Source organism: Syngnathus acus, chromosome 1, assembly GCF_901709675.1.
Source record: "Syngnathus acus chromosome 1, fSynAcu1.2, whole genome shotgun sequence".
NCBI classification, from domain to species: domain Eukaryota; kingdom Metazoa; phylum Chordata; class Actinopteri; order Syngnathiformes; family Syngnathidae; genus Syngnathus; species Syngnathus acus.
Genome location: NC_051087.1, coordinates 3,249,998 through 3,272,401, shown reverse-complemented (window position 1 = coordinate 3,272,401; position 22,404 = coordinate 3,249,998). Strand labels below are relative to the sequence as shown.

At 44.0% G+C, this 22,404-nt stretch overlaps 2 protein-coding genes and 2 long non-coding RNA genes across 4 annotated transcripts; 2 read left to right on the top strand and 2 right to left on the bottom strand.

The window, feature by feature from the left end:
• Positions 1-227: 227 nt before the first annotated feature.
• Positions 228-5,688, bottom strand: sgms2a (sphingomyelin synthase 2a). The gene is made up of 6 exons (XM_037271195.1): positions 5,458-5,688; positions 1,382-1,855; positions 1,109-1,226; positions 814-967; positions 523-689; positions 228-435 (listed from the first exon to the last, which is right to left on the bottom strand). Exons 1-6 carry the CDS (start codon positions 5,475-5,477, stop codon positions 253-255), a joined length of 1,116 nt encoding a protein of 371 aa, XP_037127090.1. The 5' UTR covers positions 5,478-5,688; the 3' UTR covers positions 228-252.
• Positions 301-4,714, top strand: LOC119134619. Its single transcript, XR_005100383.1, has 4 exons — positions 301-411; positions 494-726; positions 1,122-1,247; positions 4,278-4,714. It is a non-coding gene; the product is annotated as an uncharacterized LOC119134619 (long non-coding RNA).
• Positions 5,689-6,516: 828 nt separating the features above from the next.
• Positions 6,517-14,602, top strand: papss1 (3'-phosphoadenosine 5'-phosphosulfate synthase 1). Its single transcript, XM_037270875.1, has 12 exons — positions 6,517-6,822; positions 7,371-7,485; positions 7,568-7,803; positions 7,910-8,048; positions 8,500-8,618; positions 8,709-8,822; positions 9,103-9,214; positions 10,276-10,481; positions 11,873-12,008; positions 12,100-12,368; positions 12,444-12,673; positions 13,033-14,602. Exons 1-12 carry the CDS (start codon positions 6,763-6,765, stop codon positions 13,169-13,171), a joined length of 1,875 nt encoding a protein of 624 aa, XP_037126770.1. The 5' UTR covers positions 6,517-6,762; the 3' UTR covers positions 13,172-14,602.
• A 6,198-nt stretch (positions 14,603-20,800) lies between these two features.
• On the bottom strand, positions 20,801-22,404 carry LOC119125953. The gene is made up of 3 exons (XR_005098562.1): positions 22,364-22,404; positions 21,966-22,271; positions 20,801-21,732 (listed from the first exon to the last, which is right to left on the bottom strand). It is a non-coding gene; the product is annotated as an uncharacterized LOC119125953 (long non-coding RNA).

The window sequence follows — 22,404 nt, the reverse complement described above, 5'->3', positions numbered from 1 at the left end:
ATTAAGAGCATTTGTGGAATTAATGGTCTTTGGGGATAAAAGGCTCACGTAGGTTGCCCACCCCTGATTTAGAAGCTGGGACAAGATTGTGTACACACACGCACGCATATGACACAGAGAGAAACAGACTATGCAATTATTTACATTCCAACAGCAAAAACACAGACAGACAGACAGACAGAGACAGTCAAAGCGTATATTTCCTTCTAGGCACGTTTGTTTGTTGAATACTCCACCCCAACCCTGAGTCTGTCACTCATCACGTGTGCTCTGTACCATGGAATATTTCTTACAGGGGTTCTTCAGGCAGGCGGGCGCCCAGCTGATGGGCCAGCCGTACACGCACGGCACATGTGTCTTCACGTTCCTCTCCATGAAGTTGAACAGCGGGTTCCAAAAGGGATTGCTGAGGTAGTTGTGGGGTGAACACTGACACTGCAAACAAAGCGGGGAGGGGGCGGGGTAATGTCAATACATGTCCTGCTATTTCCAGTCCGGTCGTTGTGGAACCGTGATACCCACATGCGTGTTGGCCATGCTGTGGTACCACCAGAAGAGTCTCGTTGTGACAAAGTAGGCCACCACCACATCCACGCTGTAGTGCTCGCGTGCCACCAGGATGCACACCACGCCCACGGCGCTCAGCAACCAGCACATCAGGTGGTACCACCAGAACGAGCGAGGGGAGTCTGCGGGGAAAGCCCGTCGCACAGCAAAAGAGAAGTGGTAACTTGAAATTGCCATTACTGCATTCCAACCGACCAAATATTTTTCGCGACATGTTTTTAATGAATAACAATCTATGTGACTCACATTCCTTGATAAACAGGTAGGTGAGGGTGAGCATCACGGTGTGTCCACTGAACAGGTAGTCTCCACACATAATGTGGGAACTGGTAATGGACATCCCTCCTCCAGAAATCAACTTCAGAACTCTCTGAACCTTGCCGTACGAGTCTCCGTACAGCTGACGATAGCAAGCAAACGTTACCATTTCCAACGGGAACTGATAAAAAGCCGTAGCGGTTGCTATGCTAACATAATAGTGGCAATTGTTTGACATGCTGAAGAGTTTGGCTAATGGCCACTGTATTTGTGTCATCTTCACCTTGGGCGCGCAGGTGATGTGCATACCAGGTACAGGCAGGACGGTGATGTACATGGTGATGCAGCGGTACAAGTACAAGGTCCCCACCAGGAAGAAGTAGCGTCGGCATACTATGGACCTGCAACATATACATTAGTAAGTGAAAAAAGCACTCGCCGTGACAGCCAAGACAGTGATTTTAAAACACGAGTAACGTGTTTGCAGGAGATTCTGCACAAGCCTGATTATAATCATTACTGCAAAAACAAAAACAAAAAAAAACAGACTTCTTACTTGTGGTTGAAGAAGAAGAGTTGCAGGAACCAAATGGTAACCAGCACGATGCCATTAACCTCCGTAACAGTGAAGGCCCACTTGACTTCGTTGATGTAGTCAAAGAAGGAGTCAGGCAGAGGCGGGATGTTCTCTTTGGGCGGAACTCTTTCGTGGACCACAGTGATGACGGCCGTGGTCAGCAATAGGCTGAAGCCGGCGTAGAAGAAGAGAAGCGTGGTTTTCCACCACTCGGGTGGCAGGCGGATGACGTCGGCCTCCTTCATGGAGATCTTAACGTAGTCATTGTGTCTGCTTTTGCGGAAGGCCCGCTTGGTGTCGCCCAAAGCTGCCGTGTGCACGGGGCAGGGTTTTTTGTCACCGCTATGCTTGGCGCAGCCTTCCATTTTGTGGGTCACGCTAGTCGTCGGGGACAACGACATGGCTTCCTGCTTAGACCATTCGCAGGTGGGACCCCTCTGGATGGACACGGCGCTGCAATAACAATTCAACGCATTCTGTGAATCAATTCTAGTGCTTTACTGGGGAGATATACCGTTTTTTTCCATGTATAATGCGCCCCCATGTATAATACGCACCCTAAAAATGGCATGTTGATGCTGGAAAAAAGCCTGTACCCATGTATAATACGCACCCAAATTTTGACTCCTACTTAAGTCCGTAAACGTAAAATTATTTCAGAAAAAAGATCATCTTTGGGAACAACCGGATGTTATTCTGCCGGTCAGTATCACTGCGCATGCGCTAGCAAACTCAATAGCGAAGAAATGTTTCGGATTTCTGTAGGGTACATTGTGACAGCAAACGAGCAGGTGATCGAGCAAGCGTCTGATACGAGAGCATTGTGTTCGTATGGAGCGTGTTTGAAGTGAACAGCAGAGAAGAAAGCGCATCTGTAATGGTATGATATCCGGATTAAAAAAAAAAAAAAATTGTACCCATGTATAATGCGCACCCCAGATTTTAGGACAATAAATTAGTTAAATTTTGCGCATTATACATGGGAAAAAACGGTATGTATTAAAAAAAAAAACATTTTGAAAAAAATCTGTGCAATATTATTCTTCCGTTGGGCAAAATCATTTTCAGCTACCAATATCCGCTTTTTTTTTTTCACACCATAAGCCAAAGATAATGACCTTTAAACATTCCCACACATCTTGACATCTTGCTTCTCGTTCTCCTTGAAATCTTGACTTTCTTCATGTCCTCACAATTATTTGGCCAATAATGTGTAGTAGTGCATGGAGCAACATGCCAATGTTGTAAAATGACATCTAGAAGACAAAGGTGAATGACGAACTACAATTCCAATCTTTTAAAGTGCGCTCCACTTAATGGCTGGAGGAAGCCCTACATCAACCGCTCGACAATCCCCACTTTGACCATTTTCATTATTTCACATCTAAAAGGTTTTAAAGGGCGCCTTTAACTGCTAATGGCTCTAGGGGATACCGATTCTAACCGAGAGCCACTTAGGATGCATAGACGATGGGATGTTTACTTGTGGACAAATATGGCACCCGAGCAAAGAATTGGATAGGAATAGACGCTATCAAGTCGCTCAGGATCAATTTTGCGGGGTATGATGACGTTCAGTCTGAGAACCACAGATGTAAGCTGCGAGGTGCAGTTGATGGATGGCTGCAGATGACAATGTTTGACAGCCGGTGAGGAGTCACGAGGCCGATTAATAGCGACTGCATGCAAACGACACAAGATCATTAGCGTGCTGGACGTGGGATGATGTAACGTCTGCGTTGGTCAGACAATAGATGCAAAAACGCTCATATTTCTAATATTTCATCATCTAGAATTCCGTTAGTTGTGGGTAGAGCTGACACGATGGACTCTTTTTAGAATGGGTTATTCGATCGATTTTTCTATCGGATAATCGGGTATCATTTTATTTGCGTTAAAATGTATTGAAAACATTTTTCCCTGATTACTATTCATTTTCCACATTATTATTTTTTTTATTTAGTATTTTGGGTGATTAAAAAAACCAACTAAACAGCAACTAAGCAATAGTGAGGTATTTCTGTAAGGCCGTATGATTTAGTCTGCTCTGATGGGAAGCAAAGAGAAGTCTTTTTTTTCCCCCACTAGCTCGTGAGCGCTCTAAAGGGAATGAGCGGTGATGGAAAAATGACTGAAAAAAAAAACCCCAACAACTATTCCACATGTCCACACGGCGTAATGGATAACTTGGCCGGCTGCACTCACCCAGACTATTTCCAGAAAGCCCGGATGAAGGCTGTGTTTTATTCTCCGCAAGAACCAGGGCCGGGCCGGGCCTCCATTTTGGGGCCGCAGTAATAACATGCTACCATAGCTCCCCACTCATTTACCTCCTGGCAGCACGAGGATCGTCTCCATCAAAGGGAGCGATAAAAATAAGTCGTGTTCAAGGCGGGGCTCTCAGCGAAAAGTGTTTTTTTTGGAAATATTCAAACTGTGAGCATGCAGAAAAAATTCTGTTGTATTCTGGGGGCCTAATCGTACAGTTGGGGCCTTCAACTATATAGGTGGAACATGGGGGGCCTTGGTCAGAACTGATGGGGTGGATGGTCTTTGATGACAGGTGGGGCGGACCTGGAGGAATGGTCAAAAAGTGACCTTCTGAAACATGTGGGCAGAGTAAAAAAAAAAAACACATGCGTTGTGAACATGCTGGGGCCTTAGTCTTATTAGTTAGGGTGGACCTGGTGGCCTTAGCCCACAAACGAGGCGTACATTTTCCGTAATGACAGGCAGAACTGGGAGTCTCTTTTCGAGGAAGTCTGTCTTACACAGATACACACACACAGTTTTAACCACCGTGTTCCACATGAAGCTCGTGGGTGGGGTAACAGGTCATTTGGACCGTCTTGTAATTACATTCTCTCCCTTTCAGGCAGACCTCCAACATCTGGGAGTTCACAGAGGAATTACAAGAGCGATGCAGCATTTCAAAGGTTGAGATGTTTCCATTTTAAAAGGTTGTTTGGATGGCTACTCATCTGATCAATACTAACAACGTAGTTTATAATGTAATATAATCTATACATCAATATTGATTGTTACACAATATGTTTATGTGGGGACACAAAGTTCAATTATGTTCTCATGTCATGATAAAAGGAGCAATGGGAGAAATATGGACTATTGACCATATAGAGACCACAAGGGAATTCAGTTTTGATTGAAACGTGGACTGTAGCTACATTGTTTTGATTTATATGATAACGGGAAAGGTTCTTATATTCGCATTCATAATTTGCATTTCAATTTGATTCGTAAATTTTCATTCAGCCCAAATATTAGAAAATGTTCACACAAGCATGGGGAGAACATGCAAATTCCAAGCCAGAGTGCTCTGAGGTAGCCTGCTAACCACCAGGTCAGGGGTCACTATCGTGTTACCCACGGGAGCCCCCAAAAAACCCACAAGTAGCCTAAGGGCTTGTTCTAAAATATTAATAATAATAATTGCATTTATAAAGTGCCTTTCAAGACATGCTGCGGAAAAATAGCTAACCGCTGTTGGCAAACGGGGATTTCTTGGGAACATTTTCAAAATCATCCCAAATGTGAACAGATTTGTAGAAATGAATTGCATTCTTGTGTTTCCCAAATTACTGTGAGAAAATCATATCATAATCAGTATCTTCACATACTGGACATTTTATGAATCCTGACAGTAACATCATTAATTTGAGCAAATTTGTTATCTCAGAAGTGAGTAGCAGACAGATAGCACTTTGTATTCATCAGTACCCAAGAATCATAGATATCATATCAATCATACACAGTTACACAATAAATGGTTCTTTGTCTTTTGAGTCTCAAAGGAGTTAAAAACGGAGACTTCAACAGTCACAACATGGGATCCTCTGCCTTTACAAATATTCTAAATAACACTAAACTATGATTCTAATACTTTGGTTACCTTTTTTACATAGGCGAACAGATTTCATTCTAATCAACAGCACTACAAACTACAACATCAAACACACTGTTGAATGGATCCCTCTGGAAATTGAACAGTTAACTTCAGCAAGTGTCCATTTTGGGTATTTTCCGACGGGTCCTACCTGTCCTCGTCGGGCCTCATTATTGGGTCGTGTGTCGTCGCAGTGGCAGCAAGAGTGTGCGAATGATGCTTAGCACTTGCGGCTCAGGGAGGAGCGCTCCGACTCCTCAAGGGACAGACCCTCGCCTTCCGGGGCTCGCTCCTCCCCGCCGCCCATCGTTCTCCGTGTGCCAACCAGACTGCGCTGGCCTTTTCGTTCGCGTCCATCCCACTCGGTCCCTCTTCGAATATAAATCGCGTCGCCATAAAGCCAAGTGGAGCGATGACGTCGGGCTCTATGTGACGAATAAAAGGATGCGATTGGGCTGGTTTTGTGCACGGCGGTCGCATCGAGGGAGGCACGGTGGGCTTTGAGTCAAAACAATTCCATCCCCATTTCTCCGAGCCTGCCAACTAAAGAGATTTTCCCGTGAACTTAATGTTTGTTGTAGTAAGGATATGTTAGAAATGCAAATTGTTCAAGCTCGCACGCTTGCTTTTGATATCAATAAACTACAAGAAGACAATATCTAAGGAAAGAGCAAAATACTCGGAGAAAACGTTTACTGTTGCGCTGTTTACTATAGCTATAATGCCGGACGAATAAGTGAACATAAAAAAACAACAAAGAAACATCAGAAATCAAAGAAACACTTGTTTAAAGAACATACATGCAATATACATACGCATTTTCAATTTCAATTCAGTTTGGTCAGTGTTACAACACCATACATTTGGGGTGATCGTTAGTATGATTTTTGAAGGGGGCAAAAAAAGAAATACGAGTGCAAAAAATGACACCTTGAAAGTGACGTTTTCTCACTTTGACCGATTGGTTTTCCACAGTCCTGGTGGTTTCTTGCAAATCAAATAGGCACATACCTCTAATTTATATCTTGCACAGGGAAAGGGGTGATTTCTTTTTCTCAGATAATTTTGCTGATCTACTACTACTACTACTACTGGGTCGTATTGACCATTTTAATACATTTGAGAACATTTCGTGACTTATTTATTAATTGCAAACTCCTTTTTAGCACTTTACAGGCAATAATCTTACAGGTCTAGGGGCGGTAGTGCACCAAGGTGAGCACAAACCGCCATGATGTACACCAACGAAGAAGAAATCAATGACGTCACGGCCCAGTCTGACGACGTGTCTACCTCCTATCTCCTGTTCCTGTTGCTAATGTATGCCGCTCAGGTGTGGCCCGAAATTACTCCCCATTAACATTACACCGCGTTGGCACATAATTAGATAACGGCTCGTCACATCTCCGGAGCGTTCGAAGACGGTGGAAGTACGTAATCCGAACGGCGGGCCGACATGGAGACGTGTGGAAACTCGTACAAGAAACAGAAGCTGAGTAACGCACCGCAAAACTGGGTGAGTTGGTGTCTTTGGCTGAGGTTATATCTTTATTGCTACGCTTGTAGGCATGTGTATATGTATATATATGTATATTTTTATATGTGTATATATATATATATATATATATATATATATATATATATATATATATATGTGTGTGTGTGTATATATGTATATGCATGTATTTTGTCATGTCTTTTCATTGTGTACAATAATCTTATTCTTTTTTCACATGTTTGAAATAAACGAAACGAAACCATCTATCCTAACCTAGTGGAGAAATCTGGCTTCTGCCTTACGCGCATTATTAGCATTTGCCTGTTTATGTGGACGGCAGCGTTAGCTTGTTTGCTATGAAAGTGGCAAGATCGACCGCAATTCATTCAAACAGTTGAATAGTCAGTCCGCTAACAGCAGATTTGGAATAAAAAGGCCTTTTGTCCCTTCAAATATTCCTGGCGCTAATTTAAAATGTGTTACAACTTGAACCATCAAGAACTAGTTCACACACTCCTAATAGTGATTTCAATGACAAATTGATTTTCTTGCCTGAATCGATACAGGGGACGCAGCGTGCCACAAATGTCACTTATCAAGCGCACCACGTCAGTAGGAACAAGCGCGGCCAGGTGGTGGGAACAAGAGGAGGCTTCAGAGGATGCACTGTATGGCTCACTGGTCAGTGCGGAGGATTTGCTATACTTTAGATCAGTAGCATCTGCCCAGTTTTGTGATGGATGTTGCTTTTTTTGTGGTGGAGGTCTCTCCGGCGCTGGGAAGACCACGGTGAGCATGGCCCTGGAGGAGTATCTTGTCTGCCACGGCATTCCGTGCTACACACTGGATGGGGACAACATTCGCCAGGGCCTGAACAGAAACCTGGGCTTCAGCCCCGAGGACCGCGAGGAAAACATCCGGCGTATTGCCGAGGTGGCGCGGCTCTTTGCGGATGCCGGCCTGGTCTGCCTTGCCAGCTTCATCTCCCCCTACAGCAGGGTAAATCATGCCCGAAGATGGAAATAAATACATTTTAAAAAAAAAAAAGCAACAGTGATGAAAAACAGTCAAGCCCAATTTTTTCTCACGACCGAGCTGTCTGCAGGATCGTCTTAACGCCAGGAAGATTCACGAAGCGGCGGGGCTGCCTTTCTTCGAAGTGTTTGTGGACGCCCCGTTGGACGTGTGCGAGCAGAGAGACGCGAAGGGCCTCTACAAGAGAGCCAGAGCGGGTGAAATAAGAGGTAGAAGGCTTTTGCTTTTCAAGTCCAGTTGTGGGATTCCTATTCATAATGTCACAATGGCGTTGTAATGAAATGACACATTTTTGGTCAAAATGCCAAATCACTTATAAAAAAAAAAAAGGAACTTAAAAATAGTAGGACAACCAAGTAACATAGCGTGTGTTAAATTGTCGTGGGAATGACAAGAACAACTGCTATTACAAAGTAACATGTAATTTGTCATTGTCGTGGCAATGACAACAACAACTGGTCTTGCCAAGTAAGATAGCGTTTGTCATTGTCTTACAATGACAGTGACAAACAGTACTTCGTAATACCAATTCTACTATCTACATGCAACGCACAGCGATATTTAACTTGTTCACTGCCATTGACAGCTAAAGACGTCAAAGTTCCATTTTTAACTGGGCTGGCTGAATGAATGAAAGTACATTTTCACGCCGCCGTGCAGGCTTCACCGGGATCGACTCAGAGTACGAGAAACCCGAAGCGCCCGAGCTGGTGCTGAAGACCGAGTCCTGCAGCGTGAACGAGTGCATCCAGCAGCTGCTTGACCTGCTTCAGGAGCGGGTGAATGCACAGCCAATATTTAACTTTGACCCCATCGCCGCGGGGTCATACAAACTCCCAACCGTTTTGCTTTTTCTGTCATCATCGCAGGACATCGTACCGGTGGATGCTTCCTATGAGGTGAAAGAGTTGTACATGCAAGAGAACAAACTGGACCTGGCCAAGGGTGACGCGCAGACGCTGCCCGCTCTTCAGATTGGAAAGGTTTCTACCTTTTGTCCTTTCTCTCAAAGGCCGACAGTGCACAAGCAATCGGATTTACGCTGACCATCCGCGATATTATTAGCACTCGGGCAATCCGTCCAATCAGTAAAATAGTCGTACATCGGTCCTATACAAATACAATAAAGCAGACTTTGACAATAATGGCCATTTTGTGTAGATGAAAAAGATGGCAACAACAGGATTCTGTGTAGTTTTCCTCCCCAGACAAGCACAATGGTACAGCCAAATTAGATTTACAGTTGTTGGATGTGACCCTCAGGTGGACATGCAGTGGGTACAGGTGCTGGCCGAAGGCTGGGCCACGCCACTCAACGGCTTCATGAGGGAGCGAGAGTATCTTCAGTGCCTCCACTTTGACTGCCTGCTGGATGGTAAAAAAAAAAAAAAAGACACACACAGCATTAAAGGAGGCGAAACACTGTATTCTGATTGATAAGCAGATTAACAAACCGATTAATTGAAATGATTTTGGAAAATGAAGGAATGGAAAGTACACTTGCAGTAAACTGAAAGGGCCACTAGATGGCGCGCAAAACCTTCCTGAGGCATTCTTTCAAAACGCCAGAGACGATTTACATTAAACAAGTCATCCTGACATTGACCGCTTTGTTAGGATTCAAAACAGAGCAATAAATTCTCCTTAGTATGATTCCCCAAAGCTGCACTTGAAGCTTTTTTTTTTTTTTTTAGAATAAGTATAGGTACTTAGTTTTGGCAATTCACATTTTGTTTTGAGTGCATTTACCGCAATTTATGCTTCGTGAACATTCCAAGATGACCCTTTGCCAATTCTTGACGTCTGTATTGTTCTGCCAAATGTTTTTGTTTCGTGCAGATACATAAAATACTTCTAAAAAAAAAAACAAAAAAGGAACAAATTAGCATTGCTTATGTATCATTTTCAGATTTTGGCAGGCCTGTACAACAGCTGTCCAAACCTGAATAGCCTTGAAAGAAAAGAAAAAAAAAAAGCAGCGATGAAAACTCGAGTATGTAAATGAGGTATGATCGATTGACATGTAACTGCGTCTGCAACGAGAAGAACTCCTTTTGACGTCAAAGTCGTCGGCCCGCCGCTAACCGAACGGGCTGCAAAGATAAACAACAAAAGTCCTGTTTGCGTCCACCTCGCTGGGCTGTGTGAGTTTTAATTTGAAGCAGCTGCTCGGACCACACGTCGGGAATAGACGACGCCGCTCCGGGGTCCGCGTCGCCTTCTGACGCCATAGCCAAAAGATTCACTGCCACTTTTAAGAATGTCACTGTTCTAAAAGCCTTTAAGCACTGGGACTAGCAACAAATGAGGCGAGTAAAGGCAGCAGGACCCACATTGAAGTGAGAAATGAGTTTGAGTTTTACAATGATGATCTTGGTCCATATAGATTTGAACACCCTAAATGTAAAGAAGGGCTGACTTCACTTTGGCTTCCAGGCGGTGTGATCAACCTGTCAGTGCCGGTGGTGTTGCCGGTGGCTTCGGAGGACAAAGCGCGCTTGGACGGCGTGACGGCGATGGCGTTGGTGTACGAGGGCAGGCGAGTGGCTATCCTCCGCAACCCCGAGTTCTACGAGCACCGCAAGGAAGAGCGCTGCGCCCGCCAGTGGGGTACCACTTGTAAGACCCATCCCTACATCAAGGTCAGTAGATCCAGAGCCCCTTTCGAGTGACTACGCTGTCTGAAACTCTAACATGCAAAAATCCGTCACGGCAGCGCACACACACTAGCGAGCATATCAAGGCCAAATGGTAAGCAGAGCTGCATTCAGTTTTGCCGGCTACACGGGTTAGCGTTAGCATCTGATGAGACCGGCGGCTGATGTTGTGGAATATTTGTTTGGCTTCAAAAGTGCTTTCAGATATTAATGAGTATGCGTTGGTGACAGTGATGGTGTTCCCCTAGTCTTGACACAAACACATTTTTGGAAATGTTTTCACCCTGACCAGAGTTTTCCAAAAGCTCACTTTTCCGCCCTCCACAACTCATTTTGCGTGTGGACAAAGGCCCACAGCTCATTAAAAAAACATAAGTTTCCTCAAAAACAAAAAGATTTGTGTTGATATATCCTTAGCAACACAGGTGGCGCCGCTTGCTTTTCTGAGCAACCCAACAGGGTGGCGTAGTTTAAAAGGTACGCATTTCCACGAGCAGGTGTGCCATTAAAAAAAACATTTGCAACCAAAACCGCCGTAAATCCAAAATGATGAGCCTCTGCATCGCCGTTTTGGAAATCAGCCCTGATAGAACACAGATCCAACGCGGCGTCGTTTTCACTTTGCTGATGGAGAGAGCGAAGGCGGGCGCCGGGGTCAGGCGCCGGGGTCAGGCGCTCCGCCTCCCAATTTGTCCGGACGCCCGGGCAAATCTCTTGGTGTTATTTCTGGACACTGACTCACTCGCACTCCATCTGTTCTAATTGTTCCAATCTGTTGCTCGGAGGCTCAGGTAGATAAGATAATGGAAGAACTCGAGACATATTCCCGTGGCAAGGTTACTTGATTACTGTATTCAAATACTTACAAGCAGAATGGTTTTTTCATCACACACGGTAGGAAGTGGAGACGTTACATATATAAAAAAAAACTATGAACGATGTATACGAGGTCATCTGACTAACACGACAGCTGCCGTCCCACTTAGACCGCCATCTCATGAGCAGAATGTCTCATTTTTGACAGTTACTTGGAACACAGCGGACAAAACCAACCTTGGGCAGCGAGCCACACGCTGCTTCACCGAGCTTAAAGACAACTATCAAAACAACTTTTTTTTTTTTTTTTTTTTTTTTTTAAGATTGCTTAGGCAGCCTGTATGCTCGGTGACCTTTTCCGATGAAGCGCAATAGGGGAGAAAATGAACAGGCTTGGATCCAGTTTGTGAGTGTCCCCGCTGTTTTGGACCTGATAAGTCTGGACTTTATTAGACCTTGGCCTGGCGCCGCTCCAGCTCGCCTAAGCGGTTTTTTTACGGCCCGCGTGTCTGGACTATGTTTGAGTTCAGCGTTGACCGCTGCTGCGACTCCCGTTTCAGATGGTGATGGAAAGCGGCGACTGGCTCGTCGGTGGCGACTTGGAAGTCCTGGACCGAATCTACTGGAACGACGGATTGGACCAGTACCGACTGACCCCCGCTGAGCTCAAACAGAAATTTAAAGAAATGAATGCAGGTCTGAGTGTTGTTTTTTTGGGGGGGGCGCAAGGTCTTTTGTAGGAAGTGAAAGTGTTTTTAATTGTAGTCCACATTTCCTTCCGCCGCAGATGCCGTGTTTGCCTTCCAGCTACGGAACCCGGTTCACAACGGCCACGCCCTCCTGATGCAGGACACCCACAAGCGCCTGACAGAGCGGGGCTACCGCCGGCCCGTGCTCCTGCTGCACCCGCTGGGCGGCTGGACCAAAGACGACGACGTGCCCCTGCCGTGGCGGATGAGGCAGCACGCCGCCGTGCTGGAAGAGGGTGTCCTAAATCCGGAATCCACCATCGTCGCCATCTTCCCCTCGCCTATGATGTACGCCGGGCCCACTGAGGTAAAATGTCTTTCTTTCTGGTACTCCTTTTGTTCGGTCCAGATTTGCCAATCAATTTCTGTCCTCTCTTGACAGGTGCAGTGGCATTGCCGAGCTCGAATGGTAGCCGGCGCCAACTTCTACATCGTGGGCCGCGACCCCGCCGGCATGCCCCACCCCGAAACGGGGAAGGACCTGTACGAGCCCAGTCACGGGGCCAAAGTCCTCACAATGGCTCCGGGCCTCATCACACTGGAGATTGTCCCCTTCAAGGTTGCTGCTTACAACAAAGTGAAGAGGGCCATGGACTTCTACGAGGCCAAAAAGTGAGTATCGTGGCAACAAGTGGTAAAGGACAAAAAAAAAAAATGAGAGGGAGCATGGCCTGTTTTGGTTTGTACACCGCACACTGCGGAGCTTATCAGGAACATCTCGTACGAGAACAAAACTCCAAAGGTCTGCAGAGTTCAATCTGTTCAGTTCAATTGTTAGAATTGCAAGAGATGCAAGATCCCATTTGCGTGTTCTCGAGACTTTTGCCAACTTGGACAAGTCATGGCTCAGCTCACAGCAAGTTGCTTCTAATTTCACAGTCAATAAGATGTACAGTACATCCATCCAACTTTTTTCCAAAGCGCTTAATGTCAAAGTTAAAAAGTAAACTCTTGTACGTTCTCTCCACCAGCCATCAAGATTACGATTTCATCTCGGGCACACGCATGCGCAGGATGGCCCGCCAAGGTGACAATCCTCCGGACGGTTTCATGGCGCCGAAGGCCTGGGCCGTGCTTAAAGAATACTACAAATCTCTGGAGAAGGCATAGAAGGTGTTAGGCTAGGAAAACGGGGCACAATGGGCGTTTCTCCAAATCTCTTTCTATTGCTATTGAAACGGGCCAATGTTGGGACCATTCACTTATTGCTCAGCACACTGCGTCTTTCTATTCTCATACTGTATTTGATTTATAGACGAGTCAGGTTTGGGCTTGTATTAGAGACTCTGGGTCAAGATCACTATGAAGTGCCTTTGGTGTCCTCATCAGAATTACTGTCATCATGTAAATGCAAAAGAGTGAAACTGAGGTGTTGTATGTGGCAAAATACTTGCACACAAAAATACCTTATACTCTCAAAAGTATTCTGTTAAATACGCTGTGTGTGGTAAGTGATTTATGATGCCAAATCATTTTAAAGAAATTTTAGCAAGTTATCGATCAAACAAGTCATCAATATATGTATTTTCAATTCTTTTGTACATATCCCTGTAATTGTTGTCCACCATGTCATAAGTTCCCCAATTTCAGATTTTTTTTTTTCCGGATTTTGAGTTACGTTACTAATTGAAGAAAAAATACAATTTACATATATGGTTTAAAATGTTCATCATAATGTTCAGACATAATGTTCAGCATGACATTCATGCAGTTGAACGTCAAGCTTAACTCTGTCATGGTGGAAAATCAATTGATGTACCAACTTTCAGAAATTCAAAATAATTTTGCTAAGCAGTCAATTTGTTAAGGGCAGCATGTTGGTCCAAAAAAATGGTCCAATAAGTACTCATAAAAACCGAAATTGTCCATCCTGTCAACCAGCTGAATTCTAACACCAGAGCATCCAATTGAAAATGAAGTTCAGTAGAAAATGTCAACTGTTTTTGTTTACACGGGGACGCCTCAAAGGTACCTCATAGTGATATCGACGCAGCTCTGGGCTTGGCGTTGTATTCATTGAGGGGCCAAATCACAGCTATGGTTAAAGGACAGTGCAGGACCTGAGGGCCACCTGAGAGTTTGAAAGCCAATGGTTTTAGGATTTGTTGATTATTTTAAAGCTAGGAAATGCTTGGGTAGACTTTAATGTTGGGACATTAGATTGAACTTTTGATTTGGGGTTAAGTTATGGTTTTTGGCTATCTCACTCAAAAGTAGAGCTGCGTGTATTTGTACTGTAATCGTGTGTATTAATTGCAAGTGCAACCTTGGTCAAATGAAAACATTCGTAGGTGATGGAACCAGAATATGACCAGGACCATGACACAAGTATTAGTACTAGGATACATATTCATCACTCTGTTTCTAATGTATATTGCTTTTCCTAACAAGATAATGTCTTAAGTACATTTTGCATGTCCCAGTGAGCTTCTCCAGTATTTTGTTACATCATCCAAAATTTGCTGCTTAATGTTCACCACCATGGGATACCCTTTGTAAGCTTCCCTTGTTCATCCAGTAAAGCATTTTTAACCAAAACAAGATGGTCATTTGTTTCATGATGGAAGAACATTCTGCTTAAGGTAACGGACACTCGCTTTATGAAATCTGATGTCAGTATGACCTTGAAGAAGTTCACATGTCCAATTGCACCCCTCAAAATCAGAGTCCTTCCCACTGTCACTCCATCAGCTGTGTGTTAAATGAGACCCACTAGTGACCCCAAACTTTGAAGAGCTCACGCATTAAGAGAGTGGCATCTGGCTCCCATATGTAAACAGTCCTTGCTGAACATAGAGAACATGTGGAGGCCTGAGTTGTACCTCAAATAGTGTCCCCCTGCACCGATCTGAGAAACCTCATCCTATCTGACTTCAAAATGTAATGAGGACCTGTATATGTATGTATATATTACTATCTGCTTGTATTCCTTTCTGGTAATATAAAACGTTATTTTATCGTCGGCCTAATCTTCCTTCCTACTGATTGCTCTTCCGTAAGAGCCTCTCGATCGTAGGATTTACGTGCAGTCATTGTTGCCTGATGAGAAGCACATGATGACCTTCCAGGCCACCATACCAAGAAGAAAAGGCGCGGCACCGACATAAAACACCACATGGAAGAATGTAATCATAACTTTGTTTCAGTCTTCTGTCCGGCTCGTACTACATCTGCCTTGGTGGCCCGAAATCTTCGAACAAGACGCGTTATCTTTGTTTTTCCTTTTCATTTGTCATCTTGTCGTGACTTTTACATCTGCTGAGACTTGAGTCAAACTCTCGTTTCATTTTGTTTAGAAAATACACCAGTATTGAATGATAACAAGTGCCCGTGTTTGGGGATTATTTTTTGTTTTTCAGAAATAAAAATGAATGCAAACGCTCTGTGTTCCAAAATGTGCAACATGATATTGCTCAAAATCAATAGGATTCTTAAATCACGACAGACTTGTGGTGAAGAGAGCCTGACTTGTTTTCTGCATTGGGTTCTGCGCATATGCACTATTGCTCCATCTCAACCATGTTGCTCTTATTTATTTATTTTGTTATTCTTTCTTATTTATTTATTATTTATTCATTGCTCTTATTATACATTGTATGTGCCTTCTTGTTTTTACTTTCTGTATTGTTTACTTGAATGTTTTGTTGTCCGTGGACCTATATATATATATCTTGTCACCGTGGGATGGTAAGAAACGCAATTTCGATCTCTTTGTGTGTCTTGACGTGAAGAAATTGACAATAAAGCAGACTTTGACTTGATTAGTGATGTGCATTCCAGTCTTTTTAAGTGAACTGAATCCTTAGAATCATTTCACTCAAAAGATTCGTTCAAACGAATCGTTCAACGAATCGTCCCCCCCCACACACACACTGATCCTTTTTTTTTTTTTTTTTTTTATAAATTAAATAATCAAAAATCATGGTTTTTATAAATCAATCAAAAATCATGGTCAAAGCTTCACGGAAAGTGAAAAGTGCCGCACCCGCCCTCACCCCCACTTTCTGATTGGCTGTTTGGTCTGTGACGTCACTTGGACACTCCATTAGGTACACCGCCATTTTCAAGTGTACCAATAACAGGCCACTTTATTAGGGAAATATGGTCAAAGGTCACAGGTGTCAAGCTCTAGTCCTCGGGGCCGCGTTCCAATATGTTTTCCAAGTGACCCTCGTTAAGTGCACCTGCGTGAAAAGTTTTAGCCACTTTCACGTTCTGCAGGAGCTAAAACTTTTCCCGCAGGTGCGCTTAACGAGGTAATCACACGGACACTCCATTAGGTACACCGCCATTTTCAAGTGTACCAATAACAGGCCACTTTATTAGGGAAATATCATGGTCAAAGGTCACAGGTGTCAAGCTCTAGTCCTCGGGGCCGCGTTCCAATATGTTTTCCAAGTTACCCTCGTTAAGTGCACCTGCGTGAAAAGTTTTAGCCACTTTCACGTTCTGCAGGAGCTAAAACTTTTCCCGCAGGTGCGCTTAACGAGGGAATCACACGGACACTCCATTAGGTACACCGCCATTTTCAAGTGTACCAATAACAGGCCACTTTATTAGGGAAATATCATGGTCAAAGGTCACAGGTGTCAAGCTCTAGTCCTCGGGGCCGCATTCCAACATGTTTTCCAAGATTCCTTTGTTAAGTGCACACAAATAAAGTGGCCTATTATTAGGTACACTTGAAAATGGCGGTGTACCTAATGGAGTGTCTGTGTGCTTCCCTCGTTAAGTGCACCTGCGTGAAAAGTTTTAGCTCCTGTAGAACGTGAAAGGAGCTAAAACTTTTCACGCAGGTGCGCTTAACGAGGGAATCACACGGACACTCCATTAGGTACACCGCCATTTTCAAGTGTACCTAATAACAGGCCACTTGACTAGGGAAATATCATGGTCAAAGGTCACAGGTGTCAAGCTCTAGTCCTCGGGGCCGCGTTCCAACATGTTTGCCAAGTGACCCTCGTTAAGCGCACCTGCGTGAAAAGTTTTTGGTCACTTTCACGTTCCGCAGGAGCTAAAACTTTTCACGCAGGTGCACTTAACGAGGGAATCACACGGTCACTCCATTAGGTACACCGCCATTTTCAAGTGTACCTAATAACAGGCCACTTTATTAGGGAAATATCATGGTCAAAGGTCACAGGTGTCAAGCTCTAGTCCTCGGGGCCGCGTTCCAACATGTTTGCCAAGTGACCCTCGTTAAGCGCACCTGCGTGAAAAGTTTTTGGTCATTTTCACGTTCCGCAGGAGCTAAAACATTTCCCGCAGGTGCACTTAACGAGGGAATCACACGGCCACTCCATTAGGTACACCGCCATTTTCAAGTGTACCAATAACAGGCCACTTTATTAGGGAAATATCATGGTCAAAGGTCACAGGTGTCAAGCTCTAGTCCTCGGGGCCGCATTCCAACATGTTTTCCAAGATTCCCTCGTTAAGTGCACCCTAATAAAGTGGCCTGTTATTAGGTACACTTGAAAATGGCGGTGTACCTAATGGAGTGGCCGTGTGATTCCCTCGTTAAGCGCACCTGCGTGAAAAGTTTTAGCTCCTGCCGAACGTGAAAATGACCAAAATCTTTTCACGCAGGTGTGTTTAACGAGGGTCACTTGGAAAACATATTGGAACGCGGCCCGAGAGTTAGGGTTTCAAACTAGGGTTTAAAGCTAGGGTTTCATACTAGAGTTAGGCTTTCAAAGTAGGGTTTAAAGCTAGGGGTAGGGCTTCAAAGTAGCGTTTCATGCTAGGGTTAGGGCTTCAAAGTAGGCTTTAATACTAGGGTTAGGGTTTCAAAGTTGAGTTTAAAGCCAGAGTTAGGGTTTTAAAGTAGGATTTCATACTCCCAGTCCGGCCCTGAATGCCGTTATTTATGATAAATATTATGTTATGTAAAATATAATCGTTATTATACCAAATGTGTCTCATAATCACAAAATATTTAACACATTGGAACAAAAACAGATACAACATTTGAAATTTACAAGCTTGTTTATTGAATAAACCACATTTCCCAATACAATAGATTTTACTGTTATTTCAAACTCAATATTTTAAGATGTCTCGGAATGCCACATGGAGGAAAATCTTTCCAATCACCATCCGGTGGTTGAGGATGCTCTTTTGCTGAACTTGACGTTGATGACGCTTTTACAGGTGGAGCTTTTGGTTGACCGCATGCTGGCATCTGTGAAAACAGAATGGATGGATCAGTATATTCTTTAAAATCACTAACAAAGTGATGGATTCAAAGATGGATGGGTAAAGGTTCTGTATATTCCCCCCTTGCATTAGCTGTGTCATTATAATAATACATATAATCTTATTGATAGCATAATAACAAACAAGTTGTGACTTCCAAATGTTCAATTTTTAAGTTGTTCCACACTGTTGATTAATTTATCATGAAAGTTAGCAAATCGAGGTTAGCTTGGAGGACCTCACATGAGTGAGAGCTATCACCCAATAAATTTGACCTGCATGTCAGCGAACGTTTAAGTTGTTCCACACTATGTTTGTCGATTAATTCTAAGGAAAGTAACCAACATGAAGTTACCCAGCACGACCTTAGCGGAGTGAGAGCGAGCGCTATCGCAAAATAAAGCGTACCTTTCGACCAAAACACGGACTTCGTTGAACGATTCGTTTGAACGAATCTTTTGAGTGAACTGATTCTAAAGATTCAGGTCACTTAAAAGAATGGCATGCACATCACTAATGCGCAGAACCCAATGCAGAAAACAAGTCAGGCTATCTTAACCACAAGTCTCCCCGTTGTTGCATAACGGCCGGCGCATCCCTTCCTGCAATATGGTTAGCTGTTAGCTTGGAGAAAACGTGCATAAAACAAGTGGTGTTTCAGTGAGTGCACTGTTCTTTCTTTCCTTGGCAAATCGTAAATCTACATTCTGGCTTACATAGTTCACGCAACACGTTCACTGACTGATCCGTTGATGCACGGGAAGGAAGGCAGTTCACCCATTAACTCGTTCGCGAACGGGAAAGTCGCGATTCGTTCCCTCACTGATCCGTTCTCGCGATGAACTGGAAATGCAAATCACTGACTCGTTCGCTCACAGACCCCTTCGGTTAGTGAACAGGAAATGCGATTGACGACTCGTTCGTGAACAGGAAGTTACGGCATTTTCTTCTTCGTTTTGTTTTACGGCGAGGTGGCACCAGCTTCAATGCGCATTACTGATACCTACTGGTTGAAGTAATATGAACTGAAAAAAGAACGACTCACTTTAGGGAGTGATTCGTTCACTTGTTCACTGAAAAGAATTGGTCTTTTGAACGAATCGTTCACTCACGAGCCAACACTACTAGAAACTCAACTCGTGGTGTATGACAGTAATATTTGCCATAATGTCACGAGTGTATTATGGCGTCCTTATGAATGGTATTCATTCGGAGGGGCTCGTGTTGGACGTGCGAACATAAAGAGATCATACTCGCCGCGTCAAAAGTAAAACATCTGCCTCGTAACTCTGGAGGAATCCGAAAGGAGAAAAAAGTTCAGAAATACATTTGTCATGGACATATTTGATTTTGGAATAGAGCCATATTAGTTTATAATTTTCATGATATAAGTCGTCACGTGCCTAATTTTTTTGTCTCCACTTACTCATGCTAGCTATCTATGGTGGCGGCGAGTTTCACAAGTAGCATTTTGGTAGGTAGCGACTAACTTTAGAAAAAAAATACGCAAAGCAGACTACATAAATCTCAGTCGAAGTTCACAATAAAAATCAACAAACACATTGTGAATTTAACCAAACCACATCAACTTTGTCTAAAGAACGTCTGCTAGCTTAATGCTAACACCCGATGCAAAGCGCTATAGAAGGGCTAACAAACCTAGTAGAAACGCTGCGGTAATTCTAAACCTTTACACAAATTGTACATTAATCATGTACACTGAGTCTTATCATCTTTCTTCTCTGTGACAAAATGTGCTTTCCTTTCATGTTAATAGGGTAAGGGGACTTAAGATTTGCTTTCAGTTACAAGCACGATCAGGGAACAAATTCAAATCATAAGTCAAGGCGCCACTATCTATCTATCTATTGCTCTAATTGTCATTCCTACTGATTGCTCCTCCATAAGAGCCTCTTGAAAGTAATGGTGGTACTAAAGTTGGTTGGATAGTTGAATTTATGACCCTCTAGAACATAAAAATGGGGGTCTGTCTGATGGTGGACCTCAGCAGCAGCACCTGCAGGAGGCCACGGCTGAGACGAGAGGTAACAGTAGCTGTCAGTGTGACAGATGGCCGCAAGCCGAGCCCAGATTTGGTTTTTATTACAACCATCGACTGACTGCGTGTGCTCTCTTCTCGTGAACTGAACCGGGTCCTCCAGATCTGAACCCCCGGGGAACAGGGCAAACCCAGTTGTGGGGCCCTCAAAAGTGAAAATTTGAGATAATTTCCCTATTTCCTAAGATCAGGTAAAGTCCCTTAAACCCCTCCGGAGTATTATTAACAAGTGACGAAAACAAGAATTGACCGTTTTAAGACATGTTTGTGATGAAATGTAGATGAGTCCATTACATAAGAAGGGAGGGGAGCACTTAAAAGCACCATGACAGATGACAAAGTTTGTGTTTTAAGAGCATAAATTAAGTCTGAATTAAATCAGAGAAAACTAATCGCTTGTTGGCTTGTTTCTAGCTTGGTTGGTTCGTTGGTAATCGACAGTATGAGGTGGGTTGATTTCAGCAAAAACATCCGTTTCTGACTAAGGAGCAGAGAAAACGAGATTTTTAATCTTTGCCGGATGTGTGCTGGTCATACAAACGCAAAATAATCTGACTGTTCCATGATGGATGAACCTGGTCCAGGTACAAAGAACACGGGGGAATTTGATCCATCAACTCCGGCGCAATGAAACACGCCCATTACAAAGTGTCAACTTAATATCATATTTCCCTAATTCACTCAACGGACCATTTGGCGTCAAAAAGCCCCCGAAAGGCACGAGAAGCAAGTTAGAAGTTGCCAAGCCGACATCTGCGGCAAATACAAGCGGAGGCCCCTGGGTCTAAATGTGAAACACAGGCGAAGAATGAAAAAGTGAAGATTGCAGTTGAAGACGCAGCTGCCTTGACCTCAGGATGGATGGATTGGCAGGGGGGGGGGGGGGCTTTGCGCTCCGGAAAGTCAAAGGCATGATATTTGTCTTTTTTTTGGTTGCCATGAACAGGAATCTTTTTTTAGATTTTATTGTTTTCATTAACACACAATGAAAAGAAATGGTTGTGAAATCATTGAAGGGGTTTTTGAACGCCATTCTTTGTCTTATGGTGTAATATGTGTAAAAAAAAAATAAAAATCAACCGATTTCAAAAGAGCCATTATTGTCCGACGAAACCGACTAAGCGGTCGTTTAGTGCAGCTGGCAGAAGAAGCGGCAAAGAATGCCTCAGCGTTGAGTCAGCTGACCTCCCGCAGCCTTCAGGTCTTTTCCGTGCTGGTCTTCCGTGTGCACAGATGTCTGCTCGCTGCGCTTCTGGCAGCCTCGCTTGTCCACTTTGGCCGTCATATGCTTTTATTTTACGGCCGTACGTTATGACTCTACGTGCTGTTGCCATGGTCTGTTTTCACGCCATGATGTCATCAAATGACGAAGCAGATAGATGCTTCTCCTTCAACACCCCATGTCTTTTCCCTTCTGGAAAAAAAAAAAAACATAGGTGGTAGCGAAGACTACCAAAGTCTGGGCCGCCACCATCTTTCCTAACAGCTGTGCCGAGATGTCGCAGTGCGTTGGCCTAAATATTGAAGCCTCCGCAGCCTGGCACTGCGCCAGGTGCTCTGCGGCAGCACAACGATATTCCCGACAATCCAGAATGACTCGGTTCACTTTGAGGCTAACAAAACACGTTTGACGTCATTAGCAAGTACCTGTGATGGACCGAGAAGTGATGCGGTTTCGTCCCGCCCTCCCGCCTACGCTGCTATTTGTCTTGGATGTTGCGCCGGCCTTTGATCCCCAATTTGCAGTGATTAGTCAAGGGCTTTGTTGGAAACAAAGCGTCGAACTGGAACGGTGACACAATCACACGCCCACACGGTCAAGCTCGCAAATGGGAGGATAAATAAGCTGATTGAACGCAGATTCCAATCGCTGTGGCTGGATGTGCAAATGGTCTGCTGGTTTCCTTGATCTTCCGTCCAGTTTCCGAGTACATATAAATAAAGCGGCACAACCTGAGAAAGCAGAGGAACGGATCATTATGGAGCATAATCAACAGGAAAAACAGGCTATGGGAATAATTTGAGTCTCTGAATAAAGAACTCACATCAAGCAATTTCCCCTTTCAACTTAGTGGCGCAAAATTGG